The sequence below is a fragment of the Equus caballus genome, chromosome 4 (genome assembly GCF_041296265.1).
Source record: "Equus caballus isolate H_3958 breed thoroughbred chromosome 4, TB-T2T, whole genome shotgun sequence".
NCBI classification, from domain to species: Eukaryota; Metazoa; Chordata; class Mammalia; order Perissodactyla; family Equidae; genus Equus; species Equus caballus.
In genome coordinates this window covers 56913346-56935696 of record NC_091687.1, presented here as the reverse complement: position 1 = coordinate 56935696, position 22351 = coordinate 56913346, and the positions used below count along the sequence as shown (strand labels likewise).

Genomic DNA, 22351 nt, shown 5'->3' with positions numbered 1-22351 from the left:
GAAATGTCATTTGTGATATAAAAATTACTTTTATTAAAATAATTGAAGAAAATTAATAAATTATTCTTTGTCTCTTCTATACTACCCTAATACCCATGCTTATTTAAGAATCACTTTGACATACACTATGTTGGTCATTCTGTCATTGATTTTGAATATGGTGCATAAACATTTTGTTTACACATAATATGACCAGTCATGATGACAGATATCTCTTTAACTTGATTTGTAAAACAACTAGCACAGAATCATTTCTGGATGTAAACATGAATCTAACTTGTTAGACATTATGTTAAATAAGATCTTATTTTCTGGGGGAAGGAAAAACTAACTTTCTTCTTTTATTAAAACTTCTAAATTGTGTGTGTGCATGTTTTCATTTTGTTACTTTTTCTTTTCTTTTTTTTTCTCCCCAAATCCCCCCAGTATATAGTTGTATATTTTTTAATTGTGGGTCCTTCTAGCTGTGGCATGTGGGATGCCGCCTCAGCGTGGCCTGACAAGCAGTGCCATGTCAGTGCCCAGGATCTGAATCAGCGAAACCCTGGGCCACTGAGCAGAGCGTGAACTTAACCACTCAGCCAAAGGGCCGGCCCCTAAAATATGTATCTCAACCCATGGGAGCCGAGATCATTTTGTTACTTTTTCTTTTTTACTATTTAATCCCAAATTCTCTTCTCTAACTCATTCTTAATATCTTCTTTAGTCCTCTGGTTATCATATTACGTGTGCTAAATCTTTATTTTTGGTTAAAAATACCCAGAGCTGAAAGGCTTCCTCACATCTTTCATTGAGAGCTCCCTGTTAGCCCTGAGACTTACCTGGTGTCCTTAATGATGTGGGTCATCTCATTATAGCTCACATATATGCACAGACACATGTGTGTATGTGGATACATGCACACTACATACATACACCATGTAAAAATAAGAGCAATATACGTACTCCTTGAATTTGTGCTATATCTATGGCTAATATTGTTGTCAAGCCTCCTGTGCTGTTTTCCTTATCGTCAAACCAGGAGATATCCTAGAGAAAAGAGGGAATTAACATATGGTTATCAAAAAAGATTCTTCTCTGATTTGTGATTTTGCTGTAGTAAGTCAGAAGGCATTTACCTGACTCCTTACTCACAGGTACTTAATTCTTGTAAATACTATGGATCAAATGATTTTTGTTTCTTACTCCACAAAGATCTACACTTAGACATAAACTGAAGAACTTAAGCCCAACGGCTTGAACTCATTACCATGCTACAAAATTGTATAATAATCAATGTTAAAAATGGTTATTTTAAACTACCAAGTAATTTGTAATTTTACTCCACAAGTAATTTGTGGAGAGCAGACTCTATTTAAAAAGTAAGGTAATACACAACACAAATTAGAAATATTTCCAAACCTTTCTTCCTAAACCGATTAATGATAAAAAGTCTATCTTATTTTCTTCTTCTTTTAATTTTTATTGAGTTAATGATAGGTTACAATCTTGTGAAATTTCAGTTGTACATTATTGTTTGTCAGTCGTGTTGTAGGTGCACCCCTTCACCCTTTGTGCCCACCCCCCACCCCACCTTTCCCCTGGTAGCCACTAATCTGTTCTCTTTGTTTACATTTTTAAATTCCTCATATGAGTGGAGTCATACAGAGATTGTCCTTCTCTATCTGGCTTATTTCACTAAACATAATTCCCTCAAGGTCCATCCACGTTGTTGCAAATGGGACGATTTTGTTCTTTTTTACGGCTGAGTAGTATTCCATTATATATATATATATACCACATCTTCTAAAAAGTCTATCTCCTTTTCTTTTGGACCCACGTAGGCAAGATTTTCCCTGGCACTTCATATTACCCCCTAGATCTTACAAGCACTGGGCACTGTGAGAAGCTAAAGGGGCAGAGAGGCTGCTGCAAAACCCCTGAAACCAAGAAGTATGCCATCTGAAGAACACAGGTAAAAAATACAAGCAAGAAAAGCATAATGTTACAACCAATTTCATTTTCAATAGCAAATAGAAACAGCACTCCTTGGCACTTCTCCACTCGAGGAATTCTGATTTCCTTTTACTAGCTTTTTTTTTTTTGAGGAAGATTAGCCCTGAGTTAACATCTGCTGCCAATTCTCCTCTTTTTGCTGAGGAAGACTGTCCCTGAGCTAACATCCGTGCCCATCTTCCTCTACTTTATATGTGGGACGCCTACCACAGCATGAGGTGCCAAGCAGCACCATGTCCGCACCCAGGATCTGACCTGGCAAACCCCAGGCCGCCAAAGCGGAACATGCTCACTTAACTGCTGCGCCACTGGGCTGGCCCCCCTTTTATTAGCTATTGAATGTTTCCTCCCACTCATTCAAACCACTTATATTTCTTGTGGATTAAAACTACGTGGAGACTGTCATTGAAAAATGAATTATTTTTAGTGAGCGAAGAGGAAAAAATTGTTGGCTTAGTACAACCCAGCCAGGGTCCCAATGCCCAGGAACTAGTTTCTGCCATCTAAGGAAACAAAAGCATACAGACAGAGGGCTGTGCATTAATCACGCAGTTGTGTGAGAAGAAAGCTCCTGTGTAGGAATATGGCAGGAGCCAGGGTGGGTACAACCCTGGCATGACAACACTACTCTGTAAGCCAATGCATTGGGAAGGTGTCCCAAAGAGTTTAGGGTCCTAGATGCCAAAAGGGCATGCTACAGAGATTAAGATCTGTGCTACACAGTAGCCACTTTGAAAAAACAACCCCAGTCAAGGGCCTAACGTATTGTAAATACACATCAGCAATGATAATAACTATAGCACTCTTGAACTGGAAGACATTACCTGTTTTTTATTGTACACTCAAAAAAATTAAGATATGATATACATTTTCTAATTATTTCTATATTTCAATACGACATGGAATGCACAAAGAATTTTTAGATACAATATAAAGTAAAAATGTAGAAAGAGAATTTATTATTGAATATTACATTCCTGATTCTACAGTACCTTGCTATAACACAAAAGGCATAGGATACATATGTGACTAGTCTTAGTCATTATCTGATGTTCAATCAGCAAGATGTCCAAAGCTGCTTTTCAACAAGTCAGCAATTGTACACTCTAAGGATTGTTTTCCACCAGAGGGAATATATGCTAAAACACTTTGCAGAGTTTCTGGAACATAGTTGGTGTTGAGTAAAAATTAGCTTGCTTCCTCTCTTCCTGATGGTAAAATGATGGTAAGTAAGGCTATCAGGTTTTTTGATACTAGTAAATCCATTTTTTTCCTCCCAATAATTCTACTAGAAATAAAAAAATATAACACTAGATAAGCACTTGCTATGTATTTTCTCATTTAATCATCACAACAACTCTATGAGGTAGATACTATGATTATCCATGTTTTATAAATGAGAAAAATGAGGTGATAAGAGATTAAGTAACTTGCTCAAGGCCACAGAGATGGCAAGTGGTGAGGCCAGGATTTGAACCTAGGGAACCAGATGCCAGAATTTTTAATCAACTATCCTGTTCTGCCTCCCATCTAACTGAAGCATTACAGTTGAGTTTCATTACCTGTTTCTCCTGCTTCAGGACTTGTTACCTCAAATCCTTTTGGAAGTAGCTTTTTGAGATCCTTTAGTGGTCACCATTAATGCTATCATCTTATGATTTAGAGACCCCCATAGAAGCCCTAGCCAATTTAATTTAGAGAGAAATGGGCAAAAATAAACTTCATATCTGTTTTATAACCCAATAGATCTATAGGTCAATATTTATCATTTATCATTAAGAAACATAAATTTAACTTTGAAACACAATGAGCAATGAATTATTTACAACCATTGAAGCCAGCAACAATTAGAATATTCTTTTCAACTGGGAAGATCTCAAGTAATCAAATAAAATATAAATTTTATACCTACAAAAAGACCACACCTAATTCCATAAATACCTCTACCTCAAATCAGCTTTCAAAATGGTTATAAAAAGCACTGCAAGTCTCAGCATGCTTTCTAAGCCTTAAAAAGTCTCATCTTAGGACAGAAACCAGGTAATAAGAGTTAGGCAAAACTGCACATTAGGAACTTTCCTTACTATAGACAAAAGTGAAATTGGGAAGATATATTACAAAGAAAAGGACAAATATACTACTCTTTTCTTATCCTCCAATTCAAAAAAGCAAAGATAAGCAAAATGACGGCTGAAGGATGAAGAAGGAAAGCAAATAATAAGTTGAAAGGGGCTCAGTTGAATTTATGGGGGAATTTAATAATATCTCTGTGTGTTTTTTTATATGTATGTTTTTTGAAGGACTGGAGCTTGTGGCTTATAGATTGGTGCATTCTTCTGGGCAGAAGCTACTTTATCCAAGAATGTTACTGTCTTGGTGCCCATATGGTAAATGTTAGGCAGAGGATTAATGTCCAGTATTAACCATCAGGGTACTAGATCAACAATATCCACTGGTTAAACTGGTTCGTGGCCTTGAGACTCTGCCAAAAGCATGCTGTGAACCTCTAGAGAGGAAGTTCAAAGAAATGTTTGGAAAAGTTAAATATACTCTTTTGTTTAAAACATTCAGACACTCAGAAAAATTTTCAAAAATTCCTGGAAATTGAAAATAAATTTCCTCGAACATAGAAAAACATAAACTCATAAAGAAAAACAAAATTGAGCAGAAATTGTGAACAAGTGTGAAATACAATGTTAGTTAATTAAAATTCCATCTTATTTCATCAAAGATTTGAGGTAAAAACATAAAGTGTTCATAAATAAAGAAACCAAAAGAAAAGTTTAGCACGAGTGAGATGTATAGGCATTAAATTATTTTTATGATCCCTCCAGTAGATTTTTGATTTTCTGGATTAAGGAGTGTCTCCAGTTGTTTCTGACAGGGCCTTTCTGAGCAGAAGGTATTAGGCATCAACTGCTTCAGAGAGCCGAGTTGCTATGGGAATCCGCGCACCTGCTTCGCGGCAGTTTCTATCTTGTAGCTCCCTAAGAGCACAAAGGCCCAGGAGTTTTGTTACATGGAAGTCCTCCCAGCACCACTGCTAGAAGTCACAAGATGTAAAAACTGTTTTTGACGACTCAGCTGGAGTGACAGTCACTCTATTTCTGAAAAGAAAGTACCCTGGCAGGAAGCTATTTGCTCTTGCACAGTGAGTTCTGGTGACAGAAAAATGTGGTGAAGGCCTCTAAATGATTACTGGCTTTCAGGGTAACCCAATACACCTCAGCCTCCTGAAAGACCTTCAGAGGTGCCAATCTGAGACATTCCTGCCATTTGCCCCCAAGACTCACTTCTCAAGATTACTACTTGATCCACCTATTTTTAGTTATTTCACAGGTGTGATTGATCATCTCTGTGCTGCAGGCCAACCTGCCAGCTAGACTGATATTATCTGAATTCAGGACTCTCCCGATGAGGGCAGAGAAACTGACTGCTTTAAGAAGTGTGAAGTGAAAAAACTTAAGCTGTGGACATGGATGAGAACTAGAAAAATTAACTCCTCCTTTTAAAATATATTCTCCAAGATATTATAGCTCTTAAGTCTCATTTTCAGTTTTAATATGGTCTTCCATTCTAATCCCAGAAAACTACATTATACATTAAAAGAAAGACTTGTCAAGATAAATGCAAGGAACAAGGACTGTACTCTAAATCCTGTTTTCCATAAGTTGTATTTTTGAACATAACAATTTTGGGCTTCCTTCTATTAGAAAAATATACTATAAGAATTCTGACATCAGATGCTGCCTGGAACATAAAAAGCATGCTTTTAAATGACCAAAGGAAAGATTATGTCAAGAAATTGACTTGAAGAAAAACTAAAAGCTAGAATATTTAAAAACAAATTTTAAATAAAGTAAGAAAAAAGTCAACAAAACACTGACCTGATATAACATGGCCTTAAACGCCAAGTGTCTTAATCTCATGGTTAAAATTTCCCCTGCTCTGCCATAAAATAATCCCTGGAAAACAACAAAAGAACCCTACATTTATTCTTAATTCTCTTTCCTATTTATTTGTAACATTTAGTTATTATATTTACTTACATTTTATTTAGTCATTATTTTTAACTCAGAGAGGCTGACATAAAAAAGTAATCATGTTCAAACTTGTTTAATTCATTAAAAGCTTACCTGAAGGAAATAACTGATAAAGCAAACAACACCCAAAATGACAAATATCATGGAATAAATTTCTGCATCATGCTTTAATGTGGTTTTATCATCATTTTCAAACATCTGAAAAGGAATAGATTTTTTTATCATGCGATTGGAGGAAAATACAAAAGAAAGAGAAAGAACTAAAATGTCTATCCACCAGGATTTTTTGAATGAATTTCAACATAAGAATAAGATTATATACACATTTCTGGGGAAAAAAGAGTGTACCATTCTTCTTTCCTCTACATTCATTACATATGATAAAAACATAATTTGCTGTTAATTCTCTCATTTAAGGTATTAAATATGGGATCAGATAAACTAGTCATCTGCTATTATCATCACAGCATATTGTCAAAGAAACCACCAATTTCTTTGAATTATATTTAATAACTTCTAATAACTCAGGTTTCTTAATATTCCTCTATTTAGAGTACTTCCTGCATATGAGACCTTTATACATGTCCCTAGAAATTGTCCCTAAAATTAATAATTATATATATATTGACATCTATATTGACAAAGTGTAGCTGTGCAAGTGTGGGAGACTGAAGACTTAACACGGCTCTAGCAAGATAGTTGAATCCATCAAGTCTCCTGGGTCCCTGAGCATAATCCCAAACTCTTCTTATTTCCTCTCTCTGAGCTAGCTGGTAATAAAAAATGGCTATTGTTCAGACTAGTTGAAAGAATAGTAGTCGTATTTGTCTATTTTATTGCTTCAGTGCTTTGGAATGCTGATACAGCACTGGAGTCAAAATCAGAAAACAAAGCAATTTCTTTACTGATCGCCTAGTCAATAAGGCCCAGCCAAACACTTCACAATAGAGGCTGGCTTATCCCCTGAGAACGTGAGTTAACTTTCCTATCATGGATCACTTGTTGTGGGTCCCAATTTTCCCCTTGCTGGGTCAGAGTACAACAGGTCTGTTCTCTCAGGCTACATTTCGTTTAAAATTGCTAAAAATATTAGCGAATTAGTTTTACTTACAGTTACAATTTTTGCAAAGATGATGGAAAATACTGGATGAACGGTTCCGTTTAGTACAGAAGCCAACGTCCCCAGAACCAGAGAAGGCCATTCAGACTTGTTTAATTTAAAAATTTTTAATAGAGAAACTTCAGGAAGACTTGTCTATAAATAAAATACCTTGGTTAAAACCCCAGTTTGAGAGCATAATGGAACCTAGAGAGAGAGCTTAGCCAATCTTAAACATACTTATAATGTAAAACAGCAAATATAAGAGGTGGTAGAGTTGAAAGCAGGACTTTTCTTAGAAAAACTTCACTGCCCATATTACTGATGATGACCTCAAAACATGACCTCTTACCCAAAAGTGATTATCTGTGCAACTCATCATCTTTTGGCATTTCACTTAGTTGCTATCATTAAAAAAGTACAAATTAACCCACATGTTCTGATAGCTAAGACTCATAGAAGAAATGACAGGCATATTTTTCTTTACTCCTGTTAAAATAGATGGAATATTACATTCTAGGATAGGACAAAATCTAGGTAGGAACTAAGCAGAGAAAGAAGATAAAAGTTTTACTAGCATTTTAAGTTTGAAAGTTTTCCAGTTTTGTGACTTATTTACAGAAACATTTTTCTGATACCTTGGTTAAAATCTTGTTTTGGGGTTTCCATTTACAAGTAAAATGCTGCAACAACTGAGCATATTACTTAAATTCACCAAGTCTCAGTTTCCTCATTTTTCTGGGGTGATACCAGTTCTTATGTTATAGGATTTTTTTCAGAATTAAGCTTAACTCAGTATTTGTAAATAAGAAGTACCCAATAAATGTTAGCTGTTGCTCATGTTATTACTAGAGAGGAAGGGTTATATTATGCAAAATGCCAGGTCTTGTACAGAGAAAGCACAATGCAAGTAGCTGTTCTGGTATCTGCCAGCCCTTCTTGGATGCTGGGAGGGTGACATGGTGAGGTAGCAGTCACAAATATAAGAGGACAAATAATATGATAATGAGCTCTCCTTGGTCTTGTCCGGAATATATAGCGAATTTATTTCAGAAACTTTAAAAGTCTTGTGAATAGATTTGTTGTGAGTAATTATTCTGAATAGGAAAGTAGACAGCGAACTAGTAGGCATTTCATATGTTAAAACTTCTTCATGGCATTCATTCTTGAAGTAATGACATTTATGAACCTAATAACCGGAGAATTCTTCAGGAAAGACTATAAAATAGTTTACAATTCTTGCTTTAATCTTAGTCTGGCAACTACAATGTAAACTCTATCTTTTGAACAACAGAACTTTTAAAATTCTAAAGCCTGTAAAGTCTATTTTCAGGATAGCTAAACCACAACTACATTGGGCTACTCAATAATTTGACTATCTATTATCTTTCCTTCTGAAGTTTTCTGAAGATCATCATCATAAAGCGCCTCACTTTCCAGTTAGATGACTGTCCAAAAGAACATACAGAAATTTTAAAAGTTGCATATCAACTCTTTGTCAAGCACTGAGCATGGATTTTCTTTTTTGTCAAATTCTTTACAAAATTACCTCATTTTGTATGAAACTAAGACTTGCCACGTGCCAGGACATAAGACTAGTATATTACAGAGCCAGTAAATGTAGGCAGGCTGTCTTGCTCTTATAGAATAATCTATCCTTTTGCTTTTGAAAAGATATACAGTAACAGGTAGGTTTACCATTTTGTATTCCCACCAGCAAAATATGGAGTTCCATTTGCTCCACATCATCACCAACACTCTGTACAGCAAGCCTTTTTAGATTTAACCATTTCAATAGGTGTGTTGTGATATTTCAATTATAATTTTAATTTGCATTTCTCTAATGACTAATGATTTAAGGCATCTTTTTGTATGCTTATTTCCCCTGTGCATATTTTCTTTGGCAAATGTCTATTCAAATCTTTTGCTCATTTTTCAATTGGGTTGTTGGTATTCTTATTATCATGCTTTGGGAATTCTTTGTATATGCTAGACATAAGTTCTTCATCAGATATGTGACTTACAAATATTTTCTTCCAGTTTATGGCCTATCTTTCCATCTCTTAAAAGTGTTTTACAAATAGCAAAGTTCTTGATTTCGGTGAAGTCTAATTTATCAATTTTTTTCTTTTATGAATTGTACTTTTGGTCTTGTATCTAGAAAATCTTTGCTTAACTCAAAGTCACAAAGATTTTCTACTGGATTTTCCTATGGAAGTTTTCTGATTTTAGGTTTTACAGTAAGGTCTATAATCCATTTTGAGCTAATTTTTATCTGTGCTTTGAGGTATGGATTGAGGATAATTATTTTATATATAGATATTTAATTGATTTGCTATCATTTCTTGAAAAGACTAAATATATTCTCTATTGCATTGCCTTTGTACTTTTGTCTAAATACAATTGACCACATATGTGTGGGTCTGTTTCATGACTCTGTTCTGCTCTATTGATCTATTTGTCTATTTTTGTGCCAACAGCACATTATTTAATTACTATAGCTTTATAGTAGGAATTGAAATTAGGTAGTATAAATCCTCCAACTTTGCTCTTCTTTTTCAAAGTTGTTTTGCCTCTTTTTCTTTCGAATTCCATTAGATTCAGTTTGTCAAATTCTACAAAAAAGCCTGCTGAGATGTTGACTGAAATTGTTTTGAACCTATAAATCAATTTGGAGAGAACTGATATCTTAACGATAATATTGAATCATCTTATTCACATACATGGTGTATCTCTTAATTTATCTAGGTGTTCTTTCATTTTTCTTAGTAATATTTTGTATATTTCAGTGTGTGGGTCTTATAGTTTTATCAAATTTATCCCCAGGTATTTCATATTTTTGATACTGTCACATATGACATTATTTTTTAAATTTCAATTTCCTGTTTTTCATTTTTAGTATATAGAATTAAAGTTAATTTTTGTATATTGATCATGTATTCTGCAACCTTGGTAAATTCAATGATCAGTTTTAGAAACTTTTTTTGTGGATTCCATAGGATTGTTTACACAGATAATCATGTCATCTGTGAATAAAGACAGTTTTATATCTTTCTTTCTTATCCTGATGACTTTTATTTTTTGGCCTTACTGCACAGGCTGGAACTTTCAGTACAATGCTGAATAGAAGTGGTGAGAATGTACATCCTTGCCTTGTTCCTGATCTTAGGCTTTCACCATTTATTATGATGCTAACTGTAGATTTTTTGTTGATGTCCTTTATCAGGTTGAGGAAATTTCTCTCAATTCCTAGTTTCCTTAAAGTTATCAGGAATGGACAGTGCATTTTATCAAAGGAGATTTCTGCATTGATTGAGATGATTAGTTTTTTCTTTTAATTTTTTTAAAATAAAGGCAATTATACTAATTTCTGAAAGTTAAACCAAACTTGTACTCCTTGGACAAACCCTACTTGGTGATGATGTATCATTCTTTTTATATATTGTTGATTAGATTTTCTAAAATTTTGTTTAAAATTTTTCTATCTATATTCATGAGGGATATTTGTCTATAATTTTATTTTCTTATAATATCTTTGTCTAATTTTGATATCAGAGTAATGTGGTCTCTTACAATGGGAACTCCTTCCTCTTCAATTTTCTGTTTGGTAGAATTCACCAGTAAAACTGCTGGCCTGGAGTTTTCTTTATGGAAAAGGTTTTAACTACAAATTCTATTTCTTTTTAATAGGTATAAGATTATTCAAGCTATTAATTTATTCTTGAGTGGACTTTGGTAGTTTGTGAACTTCAAAGAATTTATCCATTTCATTGGAGTTGTAGGATTTGTTTGCATAAATGTTTTCATAAGATTATCTTATTATTATTTTAGTATCTGTAGAATTTGTAGTGATGTCATCATTCTCATTCTTGATATTGGTAATTTGTGTCTTCTAACTTTTTACCTGCTCAGTCAATCCAGAGGTTTTTCAGCTTGTTCATGTTCTCAAAGGACTGGCTTTGGATTTCATGGATTTTTCTTCTTTGTAATTATTTTCTTCCTTCTAGTTTCATAAGGGGCAAGTTTATTAGTTTATTAATTTGAGATGTTTCTTTTTTATATAGTATAGGTGTTTAGTGGTATAAATTTCTTTCTCAGTACCACTTTAAGCTTCATCCCACATATTTTGATTATGTTTGATTTTCGTTTTCATTCAGTTCAAAATAATTTTGAATTTTTCTTTTGATATCTTCTTTGATCCATACATTATTTAGAAATGAGTTATTCAGCTTCCAAATATTTCAAGATTTCCCAGGCCAGTCTCTGTTCTTGATTTCTGATTTAATTCTCTTTTGGTCAGGTAATACACTTTGCATTACTTGAATTTTTAAAAGTTTATTGAGACTTGTGTTATGGCCCAGAATATGGTCTATCTTGACAAATGTTTCAGGTGCATTTGAAAAGTACATGCGTCCTGTTGACAGGTAGAGTCTTCTATAAAAGTCTACTAGGTCAAGTTGGTTGATAGTGCTATTAAAGTCATCTATATCCCTGCTGAATCTTTGTCCAATTGTCCTACCAATATTTAAGAGGAGGTGTTGAAATCTCTGAATATAACTGTGAATTTGTCCATTTCTCTTTTCAGTTCTTGATAAATTGATCCTTTTATAATTATGAAATAACCCTCTTTAACCCTGGTAGAGTTTTTTGCTCTGAAACCTACTTTGTTCCCATCAACATCACAGTCTCACTTCAACTAATATCACCATGTACTGTTTAAGAACCTTAAAATAGAATACTTCCATCTTTCCCTCCAAGTCTTTTGGCTATTTTTTTATGCATTTTTAATTTTACTTCTGTTATAAACTGTACACTGTAATGTCATTTTTTTCTTTAAAAGGTAAATTATTTTAAAAATATATTTTAAAAACCATTATTTTATATTAACCCATTTATTTACTATTTTTGATACTTTTCATTCCTTCGTGTAGATTCAGATTTCCATCTAGTATCACTTTCCTTCTGCCAGGACTTCCTTTAACATTTCTTGCAGTGTAGGTCTGCTGGTGGAGAATAACTTTAGCCCTTTTTTCCCTGAAAAATTCTGTATGTTGCCTTCATTATTGAAAGGTATTTTTCTGCAGGCAGCATTCTAATTTAAGTGTTTTTCCTTTCAGTACCTTTAAAGATATTGCCATATTGTCTTCTGGTTTGCATTGTTTCTAATGACAAGTCTGTGGTATTATTTCTTTTCCTTTATATATATTGCGTCAATTTTCTCTGACTGCTTTAAAATTTTTCTCCTTTTCATTGGTTTTAAGCAATTTAATTATGATCTGCCTTGGCATAGTGTTCCTCATTTTTCTTGCACTTGGAATTTATTGAGCTTCTTGGATCTGTGGGTTTTTAGTTTTCATCACATTTGAAAAAGTTTTTTCATTATTTGTTCAAATGTTTTTTGGTTCCCTCTCACCTTTCCTTTGAGAACATATCAAAAACAATTATAATAACTGTTTAGTGTTCCTACTAATTCTACCAAGTGTGTCATTTCTGGGTCTATTTCCATTGGTTGATTTTTCTCTTCATTCCTGATTTTTACTTGCCTGGTGATTTTTTATGGGATGCCAGACATTGCAAATTTTGCGCATTGGCTATTTTTGAATTCTTATACATACATTCTTGAGCCTTGTTCTAGAACACATTTAAATTACTTGGAAACAGTTTGATCCTTTTGAGGTTTGCTTTTAGGCTTTGTTAGTTGGGCTCAGAGCTGAGTTTAGTCCAGGGATTATTTTTCTCCCTCTGAGGTAATACTTTTCTTAATTTTCAACTCAACACCCCATGCATTTAGATTCCTCACTCTGGTTGGTTTAATAAGAACTATTCCAGACCCTGTGTGAGCTCCAAAGATTGTTCCCTCTTATCTTTTCTGGTAGATCTTTCCTCTGCTTTTGGCAGTTTTCTCAACAAAGGCACTGATCAGTACTCAGATGAAGACTTGAGGGAGAATCTTTTAGATCTCTGGAACCCTCTCTGAGAAGCTTTCTCCTCTCTTGTCCTTTGCTCTGAAGACTGCCTACTTTGGCCTCCTGGGCTCTGCCTGGATTTCTCCTTGAAGCTCTGAGGCTTGGAAACCACCCAGGCAGTATCCTGGGTCAATGATAAGGTTCATCTCACTTGTTTCCCCTTCCTCAGGGATCACTGTCTTGTTCTGCCTGAAGTTCAATGTTAGAAAACTGTTTCACATATTTTGTTCAGTTTCTTAGGTGTTTCAAGCAGGAAGGTAAATCTAGTCCCCATTAACCTATCTTGGCTGGAAGTAGAAATCTCTAATTTCATCTGGTTTTCACAGGAATTGACACAAATTATCTCTTTCTCTTTTTGTAACACTTTTCTTAGTTGGCTTCTATGATATAACACTCTCCGGGCTTTCTTTTATTTTCCAGCCATTTTTTAGGCTCCTTTGCTGGCTATTGCTTTTCTGCATTAATTTAAATTTTGCAGTGTCCTCATCTCCTTCTCCTGTCCTAGTTGCTTCTCCATCTATATTTTCTTTCACTGTAGACAGCTTTAGTCAGGCCTATCAGGTCCATTATTTAGCCACCAACATCTCATCTCTGCCCTGCTCTCCTTGATCCTACTTTGGCTCCTAAACACCATTCTTCACACAACAGCCATATCAGGTAAATCAGTTCACACACTCTTCTGAATAAGACCCTCTCATGCAACGGTTCTTAACCTGCTTTGTGTCATGGACCCCTTTGGAAGACTGCTGAAATTTATGGACTCCTCAGAAGAATTTATAACAATGTATTAATAACATAGAAGTCTCAGAGAAAGTAAATTATATTAAAATACAGTATTTACAACATTTAACAAAAAATTCAGAGTTGTGATATAGATGTTCTTCCTTATTAGCACAATAAATAACAAGATCAAATAGCAATGAGTGTAAAGATATTCTAAGATATCTGTAATAACTGCAATGTGATATGAAAATTTCTGTGATTTTTATTGATGACGTCACAGGCACTGGTAATACTATTGTAGTTTGTCATATATTTCATAATTAAAGTAAATTAAATTTCTATCAAGGATATGTGAAAAAAGAGTTGTGATATTTTCCCATTAGGTTAATTCCTTCTTAATTCTATCCAGAGATTCCTTGTGGGTCATGGGCCACTGATTAAAACCCCCTGATGGCTTTCTGTTAGTGGAAAAGGAGAATCTAAAACTGTTATTATGGCCTACAAGGCACTATGTGATCTGTTCCCTGAGTATCTCACACATCTCTCTGCTCACCCTTCTCCTCTCTAGTCACTGAGACCCCAACTCTAGGCCCCTGTATTTGCTATTTTCCCTATTTATAATAATCCCATCTCTGTCCTAGTTATTGATTTATTGCCTCTCAGGTCCAAATTCACCCTTGTGCCTAATAAATATTTCTCCTTTATCAGCTGGTAGGCTATCAAGCCCTGTCAGTAGAGGGTGCTGGAAAGACAGTGCAGGAGGGGGGAATTTTTCTTCCTGCTCTTTCTGGTGGCTCACTGGGAAGCCTCCTCCAGGATGAGTTTTTCCCTCCAATGCTCCTCTTGCACAGTTTTTTCAGAGCTAGATGCCTTCAGGGTGCAGTTTTCTCCTTTGTTTGGCCACTACGTACTTTCTCCAGTTCTTGGCTTGGCTAGTAGACATGTAAACATGGGGCCCAGACAGAGGCCTGTGTTTCAGCCAGGTCACTTTTGCCTGCACCCTCCTGCACACAGAACTGCACTTGACTCCTGAAGAGGGCAACCTCTTCAGCTCCTGGTTCCAACAGTTCCCAGTAGCTTCTCCTGGTACCAAATGTGTTCTGAAGCTTGGTACCTCCCTGAAGAAGGTCTCCCTTGGCACCTCAGAGGACAGATTTCCAGCAAGGTCCACCACAAGGATGCCTCAGCAACTTCTCTGCCATCCAGTGAACCAAAGCTATGCACTTTGCAGTGAGGCCAGAATCTCAGCTTTGCTTGAGGGAGAAGAACGAGGGCTTTTCCTTGGGTCTCTATTTCACCCCAGAGGTAGAGGTTGCTACTTTTATTTGCTACCTCTGCATTCTTTATTCTCTTAATTTTCACTAGCTATTTTCTGTTGCTCCAATTCCCTAATGATTCATTATACTAAACTTTCTCTGTTTAAATCATTGGGTGGTTTCTGTCTCCTGACTGGACCCAGACTAATGCAACCTCCCATTAACTATGGTCTAAAATTCTGCCTCATGTTTTTCATTTCATTACTCATTTTTATAGGCCCTTCATTTCCTTATTCACTTTTCATTGCATTACCACAGTCTGAAAGAATCCCTCACAAATATGGCCATGGAGATGATGCTTGGCTTGTTTCAGCTCTTGGTTGTAACACTATCCTTCCAGGCTCTCAGCTTTGTATAGTCTATAGCTCAAGGCACTGAATAACCAGGTTTTCATCCTCCTTTTAGGAGTAGTGGGTCCATGACTGTGGCTCACCACTTTGCACTTTTGCTCTGTTTCTGGTTGGTAGAGATATTTATCTTGTTTTGGAGCCTGGATATGTCTTATTTGTTTTTCACTTTTTATATTTTATCTATTATTTCCATGTGTACAGAGCAGAGTACTTGTATCAGAGTGTAAACTTACCCTATCATTTTGTCCGGAAGTCTGGAAGTTGCTTTTTAATTTAACGATTTTTACCTTTTCAGGTTTGAAAATCTACTTTATAGACCTAGTGAATATTCAGACTTTGAGGTAGATTTCCATTTTGTTCACAGCAATTATGGTGACAGGTCCAGAAGCTATTAATAGATGTTTTAACACAGTGATTTCTATACTCTTGCACACTGTCTCACAAATTCTTGTACAATACAAACTCTTGTCCTATATTCTTATACTCAGGCCTTTTGCCACATGGCATATCATCTATACTATTATTTACCTAATATTTTTCTTTACATGTTTATTTAAATGAATTTTTTTTAAAAAGAAAATTAGTAGATAGGGAAAAAATTATGTGTGAATGCTATGTAAGACCTCATACCTAAAGGGAAGGAATTGTACCTAGAATTAAAAGCAACAGACTGGCAATGCCAGAGCAGGGCAGAAGGGGTTTGGGGCAGATAATCCAGGGGCTTTGGGGCAGATAGTTGACAGATGAGACTGAGAAGAAGAGTGGGCAGGAAGACGGTGGGAACAGCTAAGCACTGGTTGAACCTCAAGTATCTGTCAGACCTAGGGAGAAGAAGGAACTCCAGTTTGGAAGGAAATAGTGGGCCAAAGATAGGAGTGGGATGATATGGAAGCTGGAAGTTAGGAAGACAGAAGCTAATATACAGCGGCTAGGGTCCTCACCTTCATGGTATGTGAGTTTACAACTGAGAAGCAACAAAAGGGGGCAGAGTGAAAATTGACTGGGGTTGAGGAGAGGATCAGAGGTTAGGGAATGGGGAGGCTGGAAGAAGCACGGGCTGAGGTGAGATTGAGATGGAATGATGTTTTATGAAAGAGTGCTGAGGAAAATGTTCAGAGTTGAAATTGAGATCCAAAGCCAGTGCTGGGCATGTTAAGAGAAGGGAAGCTGAATGGGAATAGGGAAATGAGACTTGAAGTAAGATTGGAGACTGAAGAGAGGTAGTACTGAGGGGTATGAGATGTAAGGAGAGTTAAGGCAGCATAATCTGGACTCAAAAAGAGCCTGGGGGAGGGAGTGGGCAGGCAAGCATGGGAATAAGTACTTCCTGCCCAAGTGAACAAAGCTGTTTGGGTTGTGCTCTGAAATTGGAGGACTGAATCTTGCACGTGCTGGTGCATATCTGCATCCAGGGAGTGGAGTGGATTTGGGTCCTTATATGGTTGAAATTGATCTTGAGCATCACTGGTGATATCTGTACCACACTTCCTGAGGCACTGTTTTAACCCATGGTTTGTCTTATAGGAAAGAATAATGTACCATTATCATGAGATTTCTTGTCCCAACAATGTCCTCTGACAAAAATGCAGTCTTATTTGAGGGCCTCTTCCTTACAGTGCTGCTAGAATGAAGTTTGGAAACACACGTTTTGTAAACTTAGTGCTATAGTAACATTTTGTTGTATATAAATTCTAGATATTTTAAGGATTAAATAAAAATTCATTGGAGAATATGGGTAAAACTTGTTGATAGTTGAACTATTACCTTTTTATACTGGATGGATTCCTCAGACTTGTCAGTAAAGTCTGACTTGATGCTATTCGTAGAGCACAGAGGAACTGAACCAGTATTTTTTTCAAGAGGATATGCCACTGATTCCATCTGTTCATCAGCTTTTTTAATATCCTTAAATGAAGAATATACATATTACTGTAAGAATAATGTCTTAAAAATTCAAAGGAACTTTATTAAGCACCCCTCTAAAACTGCATTGCCTCTGTTATTGAAAGTGGTATATTCTTTGCAGTTCTTGCTGAAGTTTTCAAGTTCAATAGAGATCTAATAAGTCCAACTCATACTAAAATGTTAGTGAATGACAATAGCTTATTGCGCCTTCTTCTCCAAAGACCTGTATAATTAACTGGAGAAAACAATGCCTTAATCCAAAACAATTATTCTACTAGCAGGGACAGATCTTAGTAAAAGGAGCTTTGTGAGGGAGATGACTCAAAGATACTCTTTCTGATCCCTTCTTCCTAGCCTTTTCTGGAACTTACAAGTTTATAACATGTAGCTAGGCACTTAAGTGTGAGGCTGGTCCTGGGCCTGAGAGACATCTCAGGAGACAATAACACTTTCCAGACCTGCCACTGCTGCCCGTTCCAAACTGGTGAAAAAGCAAAATTGGTAAGGCCAGCTGCTAAAGAATAAGAAATCCCAAAGATATCATGTTAAAGAAATTATTTAAATCATAGGCTAGGATGAAGTTCTAAACCAGACTGCTTTTAAGTCTAGTTTTTGTTTTTCTTGCTACTCAGAGAAATGAGACAAGTTTTAGTGAAATAAGGGAGCAACATATTCTCTGCTCATCTGAATGTGGTGTGAGTAAATTTGTTACTTCCCCATGAAGAGGTAGGAGGGGACAAAACAGCGATGAGGAGCACAGTTAGGACAATGGCGGCCCATACCAGGGTGGGGAGTGGAGACTGAAACATATGTGGATTTAAGTGCAAAGGAGAATATGCACATGGAAGGCTTCCCAGGGACACTGTGATTCTTTGACAAGCTTAACAACTGTTAATCAGTCATTTCAAAGCACAATGAACTTTAAACAGTTTTATACTACCCTAACATCTTTGATCAGATATTCCTTTATGCTATCACTTTCTTTTATTCTATAAATTTCTCTACCAAGAAAGAAATCTTTTATTTGGCTTTTTTCAGGAGCTATTTACTTTGTGGCAAGTTTAAAATAAAATTTTGACATCTTCTCACAATAAATTTTTCTAGAAGGTGCTTTAACAGGTCAAAGTCAATTCCTTTTCCTGAGAAGGCTGCTAGACAAAATAGCAAGAAGTTTGGGTATGTATATATCTCTACCTGTTTTTATTTCATTTTCATGTGGAAACTCACTAAAGGAATATGTCTATAAAGAATCACGCATGTTGTAGAAAAATAATTACAGCACTAATTTCCATGGTTTGAGTTTTTCTGAAAAATTTAAATGGATAATGTTAATGCTGGTAACAGTAACATAATAAAACTTACTATGCCAACAATAATTCTAAGCACTTTACATGAATGAACTCATTTAATACTACAGCAATTCTTGAGTAGGTTACTATTATTTTCCCTATGTTAGAGATTAGGAAACTGAAGCACAGAGAATTTAAAAAACTTGCCTAAGGTCCTAAAACTATTAAGTGGCAGTTGGGGCTTCAACTTGCAGTGTCTCCAGAGCTCATAACCTTAACCACTTTGCTTTGCTGCTTCTCAGGATTGATTCTCTTAGCAGCATTAACTTTGTAATACTTATGATTATCATAAAATCTTATAAATTGACTCATTTGGACACTATAGGCAATAGTGGCAAATAAGTGCATCCAAAGTTTCAGAAATGAGTTACTGTTTATGTAGATATCTTGTATGTTATATTTACTATATAGTACCCAGAATATTATAATTTTCATTAAGTATTAATATTTAAAATGGTATTGTTATATCAGAATAAATATTATTTTAGGTAATCAGAGAATACTAACCCATTTTGAATAAGGTATTTTAAATTTCTATGCATTCACATCACAAACATTCCATTTTTGTTTTCCTTACACTGTGAAACTCTTTAACCTAAGACCTAATAATGGAGTTTAGTTTAGTTATAGTGAAAAATAAAGATGCCTTACTTCAAAAAAGAGATCTGAAGGCAGTAGTTTCAAAAAATCTCAAAATAGGGTCAATCTGACCACAGTTAGTAACTTTTATTGTTATTAGTTTGAAAGTATTGAACTTAATGACTTCATAAATTATTAAATCTACTGTTGGATGAAAATAATGCAAATTTAACTGGAAAATAACACCTAACTTTTATTTTTAAAGAAAAATATGGCCTTATATGAAATAAAATTGGAACTGGGTAGTTTTTTTTTTAAGATGTTTTATTTTTCCTTTTTCTCCCCAAAGCCCCCCACCCCAGTACATAGATGTGTATTTTTAGTTGTGGGTCCTTCTAGTTGTTGTATGTGGGATGCCACCTCAGCATGGCTTGACGAGTGGTGCCATGTCTGCACCCAGGATCCAAACCGGTGAAACCTTGGGCTGCCGAAGTGGAGCGCGCGAACCTAATCACTCAGTCACGGGGCCAGTCCCGGAATTGGGTAGTTTTTAAATCAATATAAGACTACATTTGCAAACTTTTTTTGTTTTTGTTTTTGTTTTTTTACTATCATTGCTTTATAGGATGTGTTTAAAAATACTTCATTCTAGCACTGTGGGAAAAGCTAGGGTTTGGAATGTGAACTTTTAGGTTTGATGAAGGGAAGGAGGTTCATACCCTTCTAAATCTCCTAATTTATGGACTAATAATATTGACATAAAAATATAACAGAAAGTTAAAGAAGTAAAATAAACTGAAAAGGGCTGAGATTAGTTTTCTGTAGAAGACCTCTTGGAAAGAAGATTGCCTTCCAGGTCAAGAGAAGAAGGCTGGGCCAGAATGATGAAGGTAGCTAAAGCCTAATCCCTATCACTTATATTAATGTGCCCTAATGAAAAAGCTATGTGAAATCAAGTAGGGAGGGTCACATAGCATGCAGAAATGTGGATCCTAAAAATCAGGAATTTGCCAATGTGCTTCCAGCATAATCACGCCTCCTTTCAACCACCCAACATGAGCTCTCCGGTCCACATCTGATCTGTGAGGATGTGGTATGTATATGCTAGGGATTTAGGTGTGCATCCCTTCATTCCGCAGATATTTACTGAGTTCCCAGTGTGTGCCAGGCACTGTATTAAGTGCTTCCTACACAGTAAATCTCAACCTTCTCAGATCTCAACCCTGGCTTCCAAGAACTTCCATGATCTGACTTTCACTATCCAACTTTTTCCATTTCCCCCAACACACATCTTTATTCTTAGAAGGTTGGTTTCCTTTCTGTTTAGTTGCACACCCAGTTTCTTCTTACCTCCATGCAGCTGTTTCACCTACCTAGACTTCTGCTCCCTTTCCACCTCCCACCTTCCAGCCTTCAAGGCCTCTTCATGAAATCTTCTATGGGTAATCTAGCTCCTCTTCTCCTCATCAATCTGGTTTCTTATTTCTATAACTTGTGACATTTGTATACACGACTCTGCATTTTGCCTCTGTAGCTAAGTTTTAAGTCTTTAAAGAGGAATTGTGTGTTACATTTCTTTGTGTTCTAACAAAAAGATCATAGTATATAGAGTTAGACTGTTCTGGATCTGCCACATACAAGCTTTGAAGCCTGTAGTGTACCTGGCAAATATTAGGTGCTACGTACCCATTAGTCCTTTAACCTTCATCATATTATCTAGTGCAATGCTGAGGATATTAGAAACACTGAATTTCTTCGCTGAGGAACTATAAATAAACCTTGGTTGCTTTGTGAAACTCAAGACTATAATTCAGGACTTCCATTTTCTAGTGTGGTATGATCTCTGAAAAGTTAAAAAAGACTCTGCTAACATAAATTTATGTCATGTAAACATTACCTGTGACATTGCAAGTGAATAATATAGACCTTGTTTTGCCATTAGTTCAGCATGTGTTCCTTTTTCCACCACCATCCCATCTTTTATGGTCACAATCAGATCTGCACTTCGAATAGTAGAAAGTCGGTGCGCTACCACAATTGTAGTTCGACCTTTGCTTGCCTACAAAACAATAAATATAGAAAAGAAATACAGAATTAGTAGAAATAAACTCTGCAATATTCAAGAAAATTCTTATAGTATTATTTTAAACATCAAAGTCTTATTTTTGGATATAGAAATTTGGACACTTTAATAGATTAGAAAGGCCAACAGAAATTAAAATAAAAAGAAAGTCAAAAAGTTAATTACACTCCAAATCAGTGGATTTATAAAACCATAGGATCTTAGAACTAGAAAGGAAACAAGAGACTATTTAATCTGAGCCACCTTTTCATTGTTAGTCCTGTTGTAGGTGCACCACTTTACCCTTTGTGCCCTCCCCACACTCCCCTTTCCCCTGGTAACCACCGATCAGTTCTCTTTGTCCATGTGTTTAACTTCCACCTATGAGTGGAGTCATACAGAGTTTGTCTTTCTCTATCTGGCTTATTTCACTTAACATAATACCCTCAAGGTCCATCCATGTTGTTGTGAATGGGACAATTTTATCCTTTTTTATGGCTGAGTAGTGTTCCATTGTATATATATATATATATATATATATATATATATATATATATATATATACCATATCTTCTTTATCCAATCATCAGTTGATGAGCACTTAGGTTGCTTCCATACCTTGGCTATTGTAAGTAATGCTGTGATGAACATAGGAGTGCATGGGACTTTTGGAATTGCTGATTTAAGTTCTTTGGATAGATACCCAGTAGTGGGATGGCTGGGTCATATGGTATTTCTATTTTTAATTTTTTGAGAAATCTCCATACTGTTTTCCATAGTGGCTGCACCAGTTTGCATTCCCACCAACAGTGTATGAGAGTTCCTTTCTCTCCACTACCTCTCCAATATTTGTCACTTTTTGTTTTGGTTATTTTTGCCATTCTAACAGGTATAAGGTGATATCTTAGTGTAGTTTTGATTTACATTTCCCTGATGATCAGTGATGATGAGCATCTTTTCAGGT

General features: G+C 35.6%; 1 protein-coding gene across 1 annotated transcript in view; it reads right to left on the bottom strand.

Annotated features, from left to right (window-relative positions):
- Window positions 1-22351, bottom strand: part of ABCB5 (ATP binding cassette subfamily B member 5) — a 142530-nt gene that overhangs the window by 36368 nt on the left and 83811 nt on the right. The window contains exons 17-22 of the mRNA XM_023639344.2: window positions 21223-21384; window positions 17257-17397; window positions 7150-7293; window positions 6132-6236; window positions 5883-5960; window positions 946-1029 (exon numbers count right to left, since the gene is read on the bottom strand). Coding sequence (XP_023495112.1) covers window positions 946-1029; window positions 5883-5960; window positions 6132-6236; window positions 7150-7293; window positions 17257-17397; window positions 21223-21384 — 714 coding nt within the window. The remainder of the gene's footprint in view (window positions 1-945; window positions 1030-5882; window positions 5961-6131; window positions 6237-7149; window positions 7294-17256; window positions 17398-21222; window positions 21385-22351) is intronic.